At 56.7% G+C, this 15,660-nt stretch overlaps 7 protein-coding genes across 7 annotated transcripts; 4 read left to right on the top strand and 3 right to left on the bottom strand.

The window, feature by feature from the left end:
- Positions 1-1,045: 1,045 nt before the first annotated feature.
- BDV59DRAFT_208068 (OTU family ubiquitin thioesterase) lies at positions 1,046-2,771 on the top strand (the record flags this gene model as incomplete). Its single annotated transcript, XM_073695137.1, has 6 exons — positions 1,046-1,387; positions 1,442-1,505; positions 1,558-1,823; positions 1,880-2,151; positions 2,215-2,646; positions 2,693-2,771. The coding sequence occupies 6 exons, from the start codon at positions 1,046-1,048 to the stop codon at positions 2,769-2,771; spliced, it is 1,455 nt and encodes a 484-aa protein (XP_073547691.1).
- Positions 2,772-3,832: 1,061 nt separating this feature from the next.
- BDV59DRAFT_179008 (uncharacterized protein) lies at positions 3,833-4,759 on the top strand. Its single transcript, XM_073689854.1, has 2 exons — positions 3,833-4,242; positions 4,293-4,759. The coding sequence occupies exon 2, from the start codon at positions 4,346-4,348 to the stop codon at positions 4,607-4,609; it is 264 nt and encodes an 87-aa protein (XP_073547690.1). The 5' UTR covers positions 3,833-4,242; positions 4,293-4,345; the 3' UTR covers positions 4,610-4,759.
- A 659-nt stretch (positions 4,760-5,418) lies between these two features.
- Positions 5,419-7,602, top strand: BDV59DRAFT_35803 (sugar porter family MFS transporter). The gene is made up of 9 exons (XM_073696256.1): positions 5,419-5,503; positions 5,549-5,834; positions 5,889-5,999; positions 6,048-6,587; positions 6,641-6,696; positions 6,774-7,023; positions 7,096-7,192; positions 7,265-7,391; positions 7,445-7,602. The coding sequence occupies exons 1-9, from the start codon at positions 5,459-5,461 to the stop codon at positions 7,583-7,585; spliced, it is 1,653 nt and encodes a 550-aa protein (XP_073547689.1). The 5' UTR covers positions 5,419-5,458; the 3' UTR covers positions 7,586-7,602.
- A 65-nt stretch (positions 7,603-7,667) lies between these two features.
- On the bottom strand, positions 7,668-10,054 carry BDV59DRAFT_202286 (putative C6 transcription factor (Gal4); the record flags this gene model as incomplete). The annotated part of the gene is made up of 7 exons (XM_073694004.1): positions 7,668-8,037; positions 8,096-8,583; positions 8,633-9,321; positions 9,373-9,686; positions 9,771-9,865; positions 9,925-9,954; positions 10,022-10,054. 7 exons carry the CDS (start codon positions 10,052-10,054, stop codon positions 7,668-7,670), a joined length of 2,019 nt encoding a protein of 672 aa, XP_073547688.1.
- Positions 10,055-11,186: 1,132 nt separating this feature from the next.
- On the top strand, positions 11,187-12,709 carry BDV59DRAFT_35777 (uncharacterized protein). The gene is made up of 3 exons (XM_073696255.1): positions 11,187-11,556; positions 11,655-12,149; positions 12,216-12,709. Exons 1-3 carry the CDS (start codon positions 11,299-11,301, stop codon positions 12,537-12,539), a joined length of 1,077 nt encoding a protein of 358 aa, XP_073547687.1. The 5' UTR covers positions 11,187-11,298; the 3' UTR covers positions 12,540-12,709.
- A 111-nt stretch (positions 12,710-12,820) lies between these two features.
- Positions 12,821-13,789, bottom strand: BDV59DRAFT_35753 (60S ribosomal eL37 domain-containing protein). The gene is made up of 5 exons (XM_073696254.1): positions 13,707-13,789; positions 13,601-13,618; positions 13,422-13,484; positions 13,189-13,260; positions 12,821-13,095 (listed from the first exon to the last, which is right to left on the bottom strand). The coding sequence occupies exons 2-5, from the start codon at positions 13,602-13,604 to the stop codon at positions 12,956-12,958; spliced, it is 279 nt and encodes a 92-aa protein (XP_073547686.1). The 5' UTR covers positions 13,605-13,618; positions 13,707-13,789; the 3' UTR covers positions 12,821-12,955.
- Positions 13,790-13,909: 120 nt separating this feature from the next.
- On the bottom strand, positions 13,910-15,522 carry slu7 (mRNA splicing protein SLU7). The gene has a single exon (XM_073689853.1). It carries the CDS (start codon positions 15,416-15,418, stop codon positions 14,015-14,017), a length of 1,404 nt encoding a protein of 467 aa, XP_073547685.1. The 5' UTR covers positions 15,419-15,522; the 3' UTR covers positions 13,910-14,014.
- Positions 15,523-15,660: the final 138 nt, after the last annotated feature.

Here is a 15,660-nt window from a genome sequence, read left to right as displayed (position 1 = left end):
ACGCTCCTACACCATCGCCTCTTCCACTTTACCTCTGCCCTACTCCCCCTTCGACTCCTTCGATCGTTCGATTATTCTTCAGCCACCACGTGGAGTTGCATGTCGGTAAGGAAGCCCAAAAGTACGGCGTCCTCCTATATAACAAATGATCCACAACATGTCAAACCTTCTCCCCCTCCCCATTCTTCCCCCTCCATCGCTTCTCCCTCCCATCTCACTCTCCATTCCCTTTCCCTATACTTATCTGGTATCATTCCCGTGGATCCAGATTCCCAGCTGAATCCCTCCGAGCACGTCCCTCATCTCCCATCCTTTCTCCTTTCTCCTTTCTCCTTTCTCCCCTCCTCGGACTCCGGGAAGTGGGTTCGCCTTCCTTTTCCATCTCTCCACGTTGACTTGCTTGCGTTGATGATCCTGTCGTAAGGGGCACTGCCTGGGTCATGATCTCACCCGTCACATGGCTCCGCTTGACAGAAACCAGACAGGTAGACAGACAGACCTCTACTCACTCTTCAGCTGGGTTCTTCCTTGCTTCGTCTCTCTGTTGTCATTCGTCTGTGCGCCTCGCTGTCACACATCTTCCACTTCTGCACTGTCGGCCTGGTTCGTCATGTTGCTGCCCCCGTTGCTGCTTCATTGGTGCTGCCAACCCTTCCCCCCCCCCTTCTTCTGCTTCCTCTTCCGGCTTCTGTCTCTCTCCTCCACTCCGACACACTGGATCAACTTCTGCCTTCTTCGTCGACGACTCTGTCGATCCGTATGTAATCCTGTGCTAATTTCCCCCCCTCCCCGATCTTTAGATCCCCGTTCGTCATCGTCCGTACCTGCCTCTCATCGCTTCCACCTGAGGATCCGACGCCGACGGGAGACGACATCCTTACGTGAAATATGCGGATAGTCTCCGTCCGGACGCCTTGATTCGTGCATGCCTCAACTCAATGTGGATTGCTTCTTCTCTCTGATTCATCCCCAAGCGCGCCATACCCGTCCGTGAATCCCGTTTACCAAGGCCACTGCGGCTCAGCTCGGTCCACCTTGCGATGCCATGTCCTTGTCAGATATCTCGTGGAATCATCTCGACCCTTTAAACCAGCTTTCTCCCAGTCCCGCCGCCTCCTCCACGGCCCATCTCTACGCGGCCCCTACTCGCCCGTCCACTTTTATCACCCACGACTTTTCCCGCCTCTCCAGCGCCTATTCCAATCACCATCGCGCCTCGCACTTCAACATGGCCGCTCTCTCCACTGAGGAAATGGAGCGCTTCCAGAAGCTGTCCAACGAGTTCGAGCCCGACATCCAGGGGCCGCTCGTCTCCGTCAAACAGTCCACCGACTCCATCGCCCTCGAGTACGCCGACGCCGATCCCAACTTTGTCGCCAAAACCACCGTAAGCCCGTTACCCGCGAGGAGATGCATGCCGTGTCGTCACTGACCGAACCAGGCCCTTGCCGTCACTCACCCCTATTGTCGCATGATGAAAGGGGACGGGAATTGCGGCTGGCGAGGTACCGACCCTTCCCACCTACCGTGAAACCGCAACTGACCATCCCCCGCTAGCCGCCGCTTTTGGTTACTTTGAGAGCCTCTTCAATCTCCACAATCTGATCCATGCGCAGTCCGAGCTGGTCCGTATCAAGGGGCTGAATACGCTTCTCGACCAAGTGGGCCATCAGGAACACCTCTATGAGATCTTTGTAGACGCTACCGAAAATGTCTTTAGCCAAGTGTGCGAGGCCATCCAGGCCGGCGTTCGTGACGACTCCTTCCTCCGCGATCTCTTCAACGAGGAATACAACTCTAGCGCCGTCATCACCCATTTCCGCGTCAGTAGTCCTTCCTGACATGTGCCGTCTCGTCTGTCTGACTTTTTCCCTTGCAGCTTCTGACGAGCGCGTGGATGAGATTGAATCCCCACCGCTATCAGGCCTTCCTCCCCGCGCCCCTAGACCAGTACTGCACGTCGCGCATAGAGACCGTCAAATCGGAAATTGACGAAGTCGGCCTCCAGGCTCTGGTGGATGGCGTGATCGAGCCGTCCGGGATCGCGGTCGAGATCCTGTATCTGGACCGAAGCCAAGGCGAAGCGGTCACTCCCCATCTTTTGACGCCCAACCGGCCCAGCGCGGCGACCATCCGACTGCTGTACCGCCCGTGAGTCGAGGAACCCGACAAATGGTCGCCACCGCCGAGCGTGACTAACGTGGAATGCAACAGGGGCCATTACGATATTGCATACCAGGCGGAACCTACCGTCACGATGGAGCCCATTGTCAACTACCAGTACGGCATGACCACCAACTACTCCCCCTGGGACCAGGGGGCCCTCTCATTCGATGTGAACTCGAGTCTCATGTCCATTCCCAACCTCATGATGGACCCCTCGTTTGCGCTTGCCCCCTCCCCGATGACGCCGGCCCCCAGTCCGTATCGGGTCTCCCCGCCTCAGGAAGTGTATCAGCCTCCTTCGATGCAGCCGTCTCCACCGCCTGTCCCCGTCGCATCACCGACTCCGCCCCGCATGTCAGCGCCGCCCCCGATGACTTCGTTGCCCAGCCGGTCATCTGACGGGCCGCAGATCCGACTGAACCCGTTGGTGATGAAGCAGAACCTGAGCCATTCGCTCCCTGTCACGACCCCGTTCAAGAAGTGCGTTCGCCCGGATGTAGATGGCGTCCCATGCTGACCGGAACAGTTCCCCGTACAACCAAGCCCATTTCCAAAATCAAGACTTTGAACCCATCCACTGGGAACCCAGTGATTCTCGTAAATGAAAGGGCTTGTGCTACATTGACGAATGTGATTTACGTCTGCTATGTATTTTGTTTGATGTCTCACCACGGGTAGGCTGTCTCTTATGCGTACATGTTTAAGGGAACTGTGCCGGTCGCATTGGGTGAAATGGCTTTTCGTTTTGCGGTCCTGTGTTGTTTAGCGAGTCTGTGCTTGTTGCATCGGCGTCAGCGTGATTTCATGCGGTTTCCCAGTTTGCTATCAGAACAAGAACAGCCCAAGTTGGAGAAACATTCCGTCAGTTCGTCACGATCTATCGTAGTCCCGTAGTCCGCCAGATGGAGTGGAACGTGGATCCACCGTCAGCCCGAACCGAACCTTAATTTGATTAATGCGGAATCGAGAGGCTAAAATCCAATCGAGGAGGTCCCCGACAGTGCATCCCGAACGGTTGATCCCCGCTGAAGAATCGGATGGCGTGCAGCGACCGGCAGGTTGGGACGACGTGCAGCCTGTTTGGCCTTGACCCACCCAGCGTTGATTCCTGTTCTCGACAAGATATCAGCCGGATCCCATCCAGCCGGTGACCATTGGAGCACGTCGATCGGAGCGAGTCCCCCTAACATCACGCGTGGTTGCCGGCGGGATCCACATCCTAAGCGGCGGCACAGCGCCGTATGCAGTAATGGGTGGCTGCAGCAGTCGCGGAGGTTTAACCCAGTCGGCCGGTTTGATGCGCCATCCGGGCTTTCTTGAATCAGCCATGATCTTCTCTTTAGAATGCGTGTTCAGGCCGCTGGATATTCAGCTGAGGTGCTAGGGCTTACTGATGTATTATCCTGGAATGTGGTTAGTCGGGCGAAGGGCCCGGCTCATAGTCTGCAGAGATATGTTTTGGGTATGCACGATGAAGTCGTGGAAGAAGCGTGGAAGTTTTGTATCATACGTCGCATAACTACGGTACCGGTATTATTACCGGTGTAAGGGATATGACAGTATCATACAGATGTGGACCGGTGAACGCTATCCCAATCGGGAACCGCCTCCTCTTAAATCCCCGCCTTTTCCTCTCTCTCTCTCTCTCTCTCTCTCCTCCTCTCTTCTTCTCTTCTTCATCACACCTGACCTCAGGTCTCTCCTACCTTCTCTTTCTCTCTTTTCTGTCCCCCGGGCCGCAGAGGCCCGTCTGAGTTATCCAGTCATGGCAGCCACCGGATCTTCCGCCGCCGCCTGCATCCAGCGCCTCTGGACCGTCCAGTTCCAGACAGCCCAATCCGTCTAGTCGCCATTCACATTCCCTACACTTCGACCCTTCCCTCTATTCCCTCGACTTTGCCGACTCGTTTCCTTTCTATCCGGCAGAAGACGCAGACCCCCTCGATCTCTCATCGTGGGACTGGTCTCTCCCGGGCCTTCCTCACCATGACTCGCATCCGTTTGAACCGAATCCGCAAGATCTCTTCCAATTACCAGACATCAACGCTATCGATACTACCTTGACTGATTTCAACGGTTCGCCTACCTCTATCTGGCTCTATACGGCATGAACCTAACCCTCATAGATCCGCCCCCACCCAAGCCCATTCCAAACCCTCACCTGCCGCATTCTATATCCATGTCAACCACCACCTCCCCCAGCTCCTCCACCCCCAGCGACTCCATCCCGTCCAAGTCCAAGACGGGCCCCTCCCAGTCCCGCATTGAAAAGCGTCAGCAGAACACCATGGCTGCGCGACGGTACCGCCAACGCCGGGTCGACCAGTTGAAGAATCTGGAGGAGGAGCTCCGGAAGGTGCGGCAGGAGCGGGATGAGTTGCGGATGCGGGTGTCGAAGTTGGAGGGGGAGACGGAGGCGTTGCGGGGGTTGTTGCGGAAGTAGTTGTCAGTCAGTAGTAGGTACATAGGTCAGTAGATGATGGAATTGGATGGTTGGTTTCGTGATCTTGGAATTCCGTAGTTAGCTGTGTTCACGTAGGACGGTAGATTAGACGTAGTGGATTGAGTGAGTCTGACGATGTCGACTGGTCCCTCATGGTGGTCTTTGGTGCTGAGAAGTTTCTTCATGTCTTGGGTTGGTGGTTTGATGATGGGTTCCATGGATGGACTGACCTGTTTGGTAAGTGTATTACCATTGATACCGTATGCTATGTACAGATGGTACAGATGGAGGTAGTAGATACCAGGGCAGCAGTAGCTGCACCTCCTCTGGTACTTCCATAGCTAGTAGTTAAGCTTCTTTTCAAGTTTGCTACCATTACTGAAGATACAATCTATATATCTCTTCAATCTACTCAGCATTTATAGAGTCTCCAATTGATATGGATTCACTACCTATACCTCGACTCATTCTGCATCAGATCGCATACCGTATGATTACAACCCCGTCATTTGCTGTAAGAATGAGTGAGAATGACTCATGTTTCTGGCCGGTGATTGGTCAATTAGAAGTATACAGCCAGGATACTATTATCTACGACTTGCATATTATTATGAACATAATCTAGATCCGATCTATATCCATCCGTCTATCGATGTATACGACAGACTACCCAGGTACCTCAATTATCTAACCAAAGCTCGAGGATCCGAAGATCCCCCGCATTTCATCGCGTGATGTTGACCGCCGCATCGGAACGGAGCACTCCTCTCCGCACTTCCACAGCAGGAGATACCTTCCTCACCTCCCCAGATTCCATCCTCCATCCTCGTCCTTCTCCCTACCATCGCAATGGCTTCGATCTACCGCAATCCCTATCTCCTCGGGGTCGCCTCGGTATGTCTATCACTCCGATACCGCTGCGTCACTAACAACCAGCAGTTCTCAACCCTCGGCGGCCTCCTCTTTGGCTATGACCAGGGCGTTGTCTCCGGCGTCATCACAATGGAGTCGTTCGCCGCCCGGTTTCCTCGCATTTACTCCGACTCCGGCTTTAAAGGGTGGTTTGTCTCGACGCTCCTCCTGGCTGCCTGGTTCGGGTCACTGGTCTACGGCCCGGTTGTCGATCGACTGGGCCGAAAGCCTTCCATCAACCTTGCCGTGGTCATCTTCGTCATCGGTTCCACCATTCAATGTGCCGCTGTCAACATCCCCATGCTCTTCGTCGGTCTGTTCTTCTTCCTTCTCTCCCCTCTTCATTCTCCCATCTGACATCCTACAGGCCGCGCAATCGCCGGCCTCGCCGTCGGCCAACTCACTATGGTCGTCCCCCTCTACATCTCCGAAGTCTCCATCCCCGACATCCGCGGCAGTCTCGTTGTCCTCCAACAGCGTACGTTCCTCCTCCCATCCCATACTCCCTACTAAGGTACCTCTCCAGTCTCCATCACCTTCGGCATCCTCATCAGCTACTGGATCGACTACGGAACAAACTACATCGGCGGCCCCCGCTGCGCCCCCAACACCCCCTACACAGGCACCCCGTCCAACAACAACAAACCAACCTTCAACCCCTACACCGACGTTCCCCCCAGCGGCTGCCCCGCTCAATCCGAAGCCGCCTGGCGCCTACCCCTCGCCCTCCAGATTCTCCCGGCCCTGGTCCTCGGCACAGGCATGCTCTTCTTCCCAGAGACCCCCCGCTGGCTCCTCATGAAGAACCACCACGGCGATGCCCGCGCCGCCCTCGCCCGTCTGCGCAGCCAGCCCGCTGACGCCCCGCCGCTCGTCGCCGAGTACCTGGAGATCAAGGCCTCGCTGGCCCTCGAGGACGCCTTTGCTGCAGACCGCTTCCCCACGCTATCGGGCGTAAGGCTGCATCTCGCGCAGTACGTCTCGTTGCTGACGACGTGGGCGCGCTTCCGTCGGTTGGCTATCGGCTGTGCTGTCATGTTCTTTCAGCAGTTTATGGGCTGTAATGGTTTGTTTTTGCCTTGCTTTTTTCAGTAGGAAGGTAGGCTGATGTGTCCGCAGCGATGATTTACTACGCGCCGACCATCTTCGCCCAGCTGGGCCTGGATGGGAATACGGTGCGTCATGTGCTTTCTCTGCAGCTTAGTTGCCTGTTGGCTCGCTAATGGGATGTCGTGTTGCGGTGATTCGGTAGACCTCCCTCCTCGCTACCGGCGTCTACGGCATCGTCAACTGTCTCAGTACCCTGCCCGCGCTCTTCCTCATCGACCGCGTCGGCCGCCGCGTACTACTCATGTCCGGCGCCGTGGGCACGGCTGTCTCCCTCGTCATCGTCGGCGCGGTCATCGCCGCCTTCGGTGCTGATCTCGTCCACCACCGCGCCGCCGGGTGGGCCGGCATCGCGTTCATCTACATCTACGATGTCAACTTTTCGTACTCGTTTGGTGTGTGCTGCGCTTTGTACATTGCATTGCGTGCTTCCTAGGGACTATGTACGCTAACATTGCTGTCGACAGCCCCCATCGGATGGGTCCTCCCATCGGAGATCTTCAATCTGTCCATTCGCTCCAAGGCCATCTCCATCACCACGTCCGCCACGTGGATGTGCAATTTGTGAGTGTCCTCGCCGTGCCGTCCCCTCGCCTCGCCGCCAAGGTTTAGACCTAACGTGACCTGATGTGGTAGTATCATCGGCCTGATCACCCCCGACATGCTCGACTCCATAACCTGGGGCACGTACATCTTCTTCGCCGCGTTCTGTCTGCTCGCACTGGCGTTCACCTTCTTCTGCATTCCCGAGACCCGCGGGAAGGTGCGTCCCCCTTTCCCTTTCCTTCTTCCTCCGTCCACTGACTAACCCCGCAGACCCTCGAGGATATGGATCTCATTTTCGGTGATACCGCCGCGCACGAGGAGAAACAGCGCCTCGTGCAGATCGAGGCCGAGCTGCGTGAGGCGTCGTCCACGCCGGTGAAGCCCTCGGTCCGCGAAGAGGAGCATGTCTAGGGTGCGTGTAATGGACGGCCTGTTTTGTCGTGTCCTATCGGTGTATGTGTGTATGTGTACCGCTGGTGTGCGGACGCATGGGCTAATGGAACTCAGTGGTCGGCGTGAAATTAACCCATTCGGAGAAATCCATCCCGCCGAGATTCAACTCCTGGTCGACGTCCGGGAACATGCTGGCAAACGATGGGTCATTGAGCAGCTGGTCCGAGAACTGCATCAGCATCGGCGGCTGTCCGACTGCCCCGTCCGCGATCGAGCTCGTGTACGCCGGCGAGCACAGCCGGTTGACCACCTCCAGACATCGCGTCGCGAACCGGTTGCTGCTCAGCGACGGGTGCATCAGCAGGTTCTTCGTCGCTTCGACGTCTTGCAGCCACCCCGGTGCGTCGGGGCTGGTGGGGTCCGTCATGAGCAGGATGATCGGGATGAGTCCGGCCTGGAAAAGGAAGTAGCTGTGAAACCGGTCAGCGGGGAAACGGCGTCTGCTTGCTTCTAGGGTGGGGGGCTTACAGCATGTACCATGCGCCAATGCGCGTACAGATGTGGTGGTTGACGAAATCGGTGATCGAGGACAACGTCAGGCGCGCGTTGCGCAGGCAGAGCCGCCGGCACTCGGCTTCGAGTGGGTCTTCGAGGTCGGCGGAGGTGCCCGTCGTGGGGGTCCAGCGGCGGGACGCCCAGCGGAGGAGAATGGGTCGGTATAGCAGGACGCGCAGGTTCCAGTCACGCCACATGAGCCGATTCCGGACGAGCGTGAACGGGTCTGCCTGCGAGGTCGTGGGCGGTGGCGTTTTGAAGTAGTCCGGGAGGTTGTTGTACCACTCTTCCATCGGCTTCTGCAGACTGAGCGTCTCTTCTGGCGTCAAGCTCGGCGTGGAGATCAGTCGTTGGTAGACGCTGTTGGTGAGGAGGTGAAACTTCGCTTGCGCGATCATCCCCGAGTACAGCGTTGGTCCGTTGACCTCCGGTGGTAGGGTGGTTGTGGTCGCGGTGAGAGCCTGGTCTGGTCAGCACAATGCATGCCATGGTGGGAGACGGAAGAATTACATCGTCGTGAATGTTGAGCACCTGCTTGGAGTCCATGACGCTGTCCTCCGGTAGGAGGATCGGCCGGCCGAACGTCTTTGCCGCGCCGCTATCGAAGATGTACACGCCCCACCACAGTCTCCTCCGGATCTCTCGCTGCAGGAGGCTGATCTTCCAGCCAGGGAATTCCTTGTGGAGACCGAGACTCATGGCCATTCGGACGGCCAGGCCCAGGAAGTTCCAGCCGGTGTTTGGCTTGTTCCGTTTCTGCGCATAGTTGCTGAGCAGCAGCAACGCCTGGACTAGCGTGAGGTTGCCGGTCTCGAACACTGACACGCGCTGCAGATGTCCTCGGGCTTCTTGGTAGAACGTGATGTCGATATCGGAGCTGTCGTCGCCGATGCTCCAGGCACCCAGCGCCAAGACGGTGTTGAGAAGGATCTGCCACACTTGGTTGTTGTGATGGGGCGCCTGTTTATAGAACTGGGCTCGGAAGGTGCCTTCATGGATAAAGGGATAACTGGTATGGTAGTTGAGGAAGAACGCGTCCATGAACGTCTGCTCCACCAGTCCAGACGGAGCCGAGTTCAGGAGCTGCGACTTCAACGGGACCCCTTCGGGTCCGATGTTTCTCGTCTGGCCGTCGGGGAAGTTGAGATCGAATCCGTGCTTATATAAAGCCCGGAGCGGCACCACGCTTGAGGATGCTCCTAGACGGAAAATTAGAGAGTGCTCAACTAGTCACCAGGACGCCAACGCACCGAAATACCCCGTTCCCTCCGGCTTGATCGACAAGGCGGCCATGCCATCGGTCAAGTCGCCGACGGTGATTTTGTTTTCGGTCCAGTCGAAGCCATCTGCCTGTTGCGGAAGCGCCTCCGGAGCGGGCTCGGTGCGATCGGCCTCGGCCTTGGCTGGCGTGGAGTGGCGCGAAGACGACTTGGACGAAGAGGGCTTGGGGCCATCCTGGTCGTGCAGGAGCGAGCGAACGGTGGCGTCCAGATCGCCTCCGGGAAACAATCTACTCAGGGCCGTCTCAAAGGCCTGCAGACGGTCCTCCACATAGGTGAGATGCCTGGAGGGAGCATTAACGCAGGGTCGTCGTCGAGGCGGAGGGGGTGAACGTTGGACGAGTTGCAAGCCATCATGATATACTTACTGTCGCGTGAGCGGACTGCGGGTGACCTTGGGGCTGTATTTGCACTCCTTGTCCAGTTGTTTGCACTGGGCGCAGGTTGGTTTCTCCTTGGAGCACTGGATGATGTGTCAGTTCGAGGGGTTGGCGGGGTAAGTAAGAATTGCGCATCGCTCACTTTGGACTTGCGCAGACGACACTCGTCGCACTACAATGGGGATTAGCCGATTTTGCGCATTGACGAGGGGATTCCTCGGGATTCGAGGGGCACTGACTGCGTAGGAATGGGAGTCCCGTGTACTGGCCATTTTGCAGTGATCGGCTGTTGTTATGTCTTCCGGTGAACAGAACCTGGTGCGCCTCGATACTCACGCAACACAGGTCTCATCTGGATGGAGTCAGGGATGGCTTCCTTGGAAGGTCTTTGTATGATTGAGATGTTCCAGAGAGCGCGAGGGTTGGTTGACACGGGGGATGCGCGTCCGAAATGCCACAGCACTATGCTGATGGAAAAGAGGGGAAGATGAAAAAAAGTCCAGGACCAGACAACCCAATGAAAGTCGCTCCAGACCGTCGATGACAAGTAATGTTCGTTTGAATAAATCATCCGACGGTCCAAAGCCAACAGGCACTAGGCTGAGGCCTGTGGGGTCCTCCTAATAAAAAAAAGGGACCGGGAAAAAATACCAGAAAAAGGGACCAACTCACGATCGGCATAGGAGACAGTAGTCAGTAATCATCCACCATCCTCCCTGGGGAGGTCAGATCGGAGACTGGTTGGAGGCGACAGGAGGTGGATATGAACAGCGCTCGAGACTGATGGAGAGGAGAGAGAGAAAGAGACGGATGAATATGCCGCATGTTGAACGTGCCCTTTTGGGTCGTGTGGGGGAGGTCAGGTGACCCGTGCGTTCCTGAGGGCCAACGTCGGTCGTCCGCAGTATTCCCGCGAGGATGCAGACATGTCACGGTCTCTGGGTGCATTCCTCCCCGGTACAGTGACAGATAAATCCCTCATGATCGACACCGAGGCCCGCGGATAGCTCGGAGTGCGCCACTATGGAATGTTGAGACCGCGGTCACGTGATCTGTATAGTTCGCACAGACTCACGGCAACTCCAATGGATATGCTTGATGGTGTGTGGGGGTGCATTGTGTGTATATGCTCGCCTGTGATGGGCCAGTCTGGTGCTATAGATACTGCTGTCGAAACTTGTCGTCATGGCTTGAGATATATACTCAGTCTCGTATGGCACATGTAGAGTCCAGTACTATAGAACATACAACATGAAATTCTCAAAAGACAGGATGCAACCCCCCATATCGATATATACCTCTACATCATACCACCTCCTTCATTTTATCCATTTTCGATCTTCCCGATAGTCAATTCCTATGCGTATACGCCGACGCCCTCTTGTCTTGGCGCCCCCACCATCCCGCCATCACAGCTTTTTTATGCTCAACGTCATCCCCTCACCATCGCCGATTCTCAACCACCCTCCTCTGCTACAACCCCAATTAACAGCCCATCAGGCCGGGCGCAATCATCATGCCCTCCCAACCTCCCATCCCTCCCCTCCTCGCGCCCTACATCTCGTCGTTATCGCCCTCCTCCCTCACCGTGGTCTCCTCCGTGCTAGGCGCAACCAGCAATTGGCTTATCCTCCGCTTTCTACACGCCGCGCTCAGCACGTCGCCGAATTCCCACATCGAGCTCGCCAACAGTGATGCCGGGAAGAAGCGGAAAGTCGTGCTGGTGAGTTTCCTGCGAGGGTGGGAGTTCTGGAGGACCGAAGCAAAGAGACTGGTACGTTGCACTCCGGGCCTACTCAATCCATCAGTCGCGGACATCTGCTTCCAATGACGAATTTTCGCCCCTGCTTTACTGGAGTTGACCACCTGCAGGGCCTCGATCTCCCCCGTCTCACCGACAAGCGCCAATTCGCGTTCGTCGACGGCCTCTCCGAACTTTTCTCCCCACCAGCCGCAACACCATCCGCTCCCTCCCCCACCCAACCTACACATCCCACTCCTGTCCCTGCGCGAACCGTCCTCCCCGTGCGATCACAGCCCGGTCCCGTCCCGACACGCGGGCCGCAACCCGCGCCGTCACGCCCCGGCAACCCGGCTCACCATCAGCCAGCCCCAACGACGCCGCGAGAACCCGGCCCCGCGAAACGCCTCCATTTCACAGGGACCGGAACCGCGGCGCTGGACGCCCTCGAGCGGGACATTGTTGCCGCGATCCAACAGCTCAAAACACCCGCGCCGGGGACGACAGATCCCGGCATGGAGGTGCTTCTAATCGTGGACCAACCAGACCTGCTCCTCGCGGCTACGGGACCGAGCAAGGGCATCGGCGCGACAGAGATGGGCGAATGGATGATGGGATTACAACAGGTACGTGTTCTTAGCTGGATGCAGGATGCGCGGGTTTAGTCTACGCTTGCTGACGCGACGGGGTAGAATGCGCACGCGACGGTGGTCACCCTGTCGGCCGATTCGCCGCTGATACACAACGCCTCGGCGTCGGCGTCGCAGCCGCCCACCCCGCTAGAGACGGAACATGCCGCGTTTGCGGTTGGGTCGGCGCATCGGGCGCAGATGGTCATGCAGCTGCGCAACCTGGAGACCGGGGCCGCGCGCGATGTCAGTGGGGTGTTACGGGTTAGCAAGGGAGGCGCATGGGGCGGGCATCATGGCGGCGAGGACGGCCACTGGGAGGAGAAGGAGGTGCTGTACTTTGTGCAGAGGGATGGAGGGGTGAGGGTGTTTGGTCGGGGCGAGTAGAGGTAGAGCATGTGTGTCGCATGGATATGGATTCAGGTAGACAGATCACATTGAAAGGAATATCTCAACCGCGTATCTGTCCAGACATGGGGATATTCGCCAGCCATAAACAAGAAAAGGAAATTCATGCATTGCTTTCCCTGTAGATCGATTTCTTCCCTTTTCGAGAACCCCACGAAAATTTCTTCCGTCTGACATTCTTTCGTCGTTCGTTATTTTTTCTCTAAAAAAACATGCGAAGACGGCAAGTAAACAGACAGAAGAGTCCCAACACCAACTCCACGGGAAAGCGTTCTTTTTTTAATTGAGCGCCTCGCACTGAAACCGTAACTCATTTCATATGCTAGGCCTTTGTCATACCAGCCCTCTCCAGCCTCCGAGAACGAGAAACAAAGGATGCGACGTCGGGATTAGATTTAGTGGTTCTCGGGACCACGGGCGCCCTTGGGAGTGCCGACCTGGAAGCCGTTGTGGAAACGACGGTGGACTTCCTTGAGGTGGCGCATTCTGCCGGAGCCGGTGGTCTTGCGACGCTTGGCCTTCTCACCCCAGTTGACTGTTGGATATTCGTAAGCCAGTGTTCGACACGATGTGCCCGTGTATCATCATCTCATCAACATCGAGCAGAACCGGGACGGGGATTTCGTACACTTGCGAGTCTTAGCGGAGGGATAACCGCAGTTGGCGCAGGTCGACTTCTGGATGTGGAAAGAGCGCTTGCCTGCACAGTCGAAATACACCATACGTTAGCCCGTTCAACATTCCCCTGCGAGACCGATGATGTCCCTCCCCGACTGTTTCTCGCCTTTCATCCTGTGTGGGAGGATTTGCAACGATATCTCGCCGGGGTGGACCATCTCGGAGAAAGGTGGAAATACTGACCACAACGCCGGCACAGAGTGTGAGTCTTGTTGTGGCGCTTGCCAAAGCTGGAGGTACCCTTCGCTGTAATCGGTGTCAGTCGACTGCTCTCATGTTGTATCCGAGTGGCCTTTGATTCTCGACGGCGAGGTAGACTGGAAGGTGGCTGGATTGGATTGGGATATCGAATTTGCACGTACTCATCTTGAATTATGGAACTGCAGGGAAAAAACAATCCGACGGTCAGCGAATTAATTCGGACATGAAAATATGCGCGACAGCAGTCCACATGCACTGGGCACTTACCTGGCGATTCCGCTGAAGGGCTGGTTGTCGTTGTCGTCGTCGCTGGGCGTATCGAAAGTGTCGCGCTGGGATCTGGGGGTCCGGGTCGCTTAGCGAGTTGTGGTGCTATTCAGGGCTTGTGCCCTGTCCCGTGACTTTCACCATCCACGTGACCTACATTCCCTTTTCGGGTCCGCTTACATACGCCGTACTCCGACATGCATCTCGTGAACTATTGCAATACTGTGCGTATTTTGACTATTTGCCCATGTGTAGTCGACACCATCAACAGGGTATATAAACACCTAACGCCCCAACCAGAACGCACGTCATAGATCCTTCCCAATAAACGCCGCCATCGGGTCGTCCGCTGCCAGACGACTCCGCTTATACGACTCCAGCTCTTCCTCCGAAATGCCAGATTGGACTTCCAGCAGCGTTCTCTTCTTGGATTTCGTGATCGGCTCCTCCGGCCGCTCGTCCTGCGTCTTCTCGTGGGTCGACTCGCCATCCTCTTCAGCTGGCTCCTTCGTGTCCTTCTCCGGCAGCATCAGCATTCGGTCTGCCTCCTCAAACGCCCGCTTTCCATCTTCTCCCGTACAATAGCTGTTCTTCACAGTAGAATAACAACACGCGTAGCCCCATTCGAAGTTGTGCCACCAACTTCCCCACACCGTCGTATGGTTGTTGGTAAGTACGTCCTCGGGATACTTCGATTTGGCCGCCTTCTTGGGAGCACCCTTGATGGCCCCGGTCTCGTCGTACTCCACGAATCGCTCATTCTCAGTAACCATTGTTTCCCGGAGCGGGGTCGGCGCAAGATGCTCGGAGCCACCGTATTTCTCCAACAGCGCCTTCCTCTGGGCTTCGCGCTTCTCCGTAGTGTCCTTCTCCTCTTTCTTGCGTAGAATCTCCCCGGACGTCGGGTTGGCTTGCAGATGGATCTTCTGCGATCCGCGTTCCTGAGCCTCCCAGGCATACCGCTGTGCCCTTTCAAACTCGGCCGCGTCGCCTGAAGCGCGAACAAAGTTCTCCTCCGCAACGAGCGCGGCGGCTTGGTCCTCCTGCGCACCCATGTCGACCATGCGCCGCGTCTTGGGATCGTACTTGGCCGAGTCCAGGTCCAGGTTCAGGAGATATTTGGCCGTATCTTCTCGGATACGGAGGTTGCGGGTGGCCGTGCTCTGCTGTCTTCCCATGTCGGACTCTTCAGCGTACCGCGCCTCCTCATTCGGGGCATCTTCGTCATCCCCGTCGCCGTCCGCAATCTTCTTTTGCTCGCTGTCTTGTTTTGTCGTTCGCTTCAGCTTTTCCAGCTCCTCGTACTCCTCCACCACCTGACGGTATTCACCGGGATCGTAGCCGTTCCACCGGTCTCGTTTCGCATCCCACCCAAGATCCACCGTCTGCACCACCTCGTCCGCCTGGATGTCTTTGCCGGTCCATTTGGCACCGTGTTTGCGGGGTCGACTCAGACATTCCTTCGTCTTGTGGGTCATCGCACCGCAGTTTTCACAGGCGCCTTTGCGGTACTTGGTCGCCGCTGGCCCGGCCCGTTTGCCACGCTCATACCATTTGGACTGATCAGACGAGGCCTGCTTCTGCAGACGCTGATGCTCGAGATAATCGTTCCCGGAGTCGTCATCGGGCACGTAGAACGGTTTCTTCGAGATGAACGACGGAATGTATTCGTTGCGCTCCTTCGACGCCACATCGGCTGGCTTTCGAGACATCGTGACAGGCGCAATAAGCAGGTGTCCAATCGACTCGTAAGCGTACTAAGGTAGTTGTTGTCACACCTCGTCAACGGCCTGCGCTGTGGCGGGAGAAATGCTGAGACGGAGCTGGGTGCAGACGACGATCCGATAGGCTCTGTTGCACGTGACTTGGCGTTTATCTGCAGCCGCCGGCGCGTCACTCTCGCTGGTTCCTACACGTCATGTTCGCTGTCGCCCGCGATGCCACCACAAGATCC

The sequence above is a fragment of the Aspergillus ambiguus genome (genome assembly GCF_047715705.1).
Source record: "Aspergillus ambiguus strain CBS 117.58 unplaced genomic scaffold BDV59scaffold_17, whole genome shotgun sequence".
Classification (NCBI taxonomy): domain Eukaryota; kingdom Fungi; phylum Ascomycota; class Eurotiomycetes; order Eurotiales; family Aspergillaceae; genus Aspergillus; species Aspergillus ambiguus.
The sequence above is the reverse complement of the archived record's forward strand: the minus strand, read 5'-3'. Positions and strand labels throughout refer to the sequence as shown.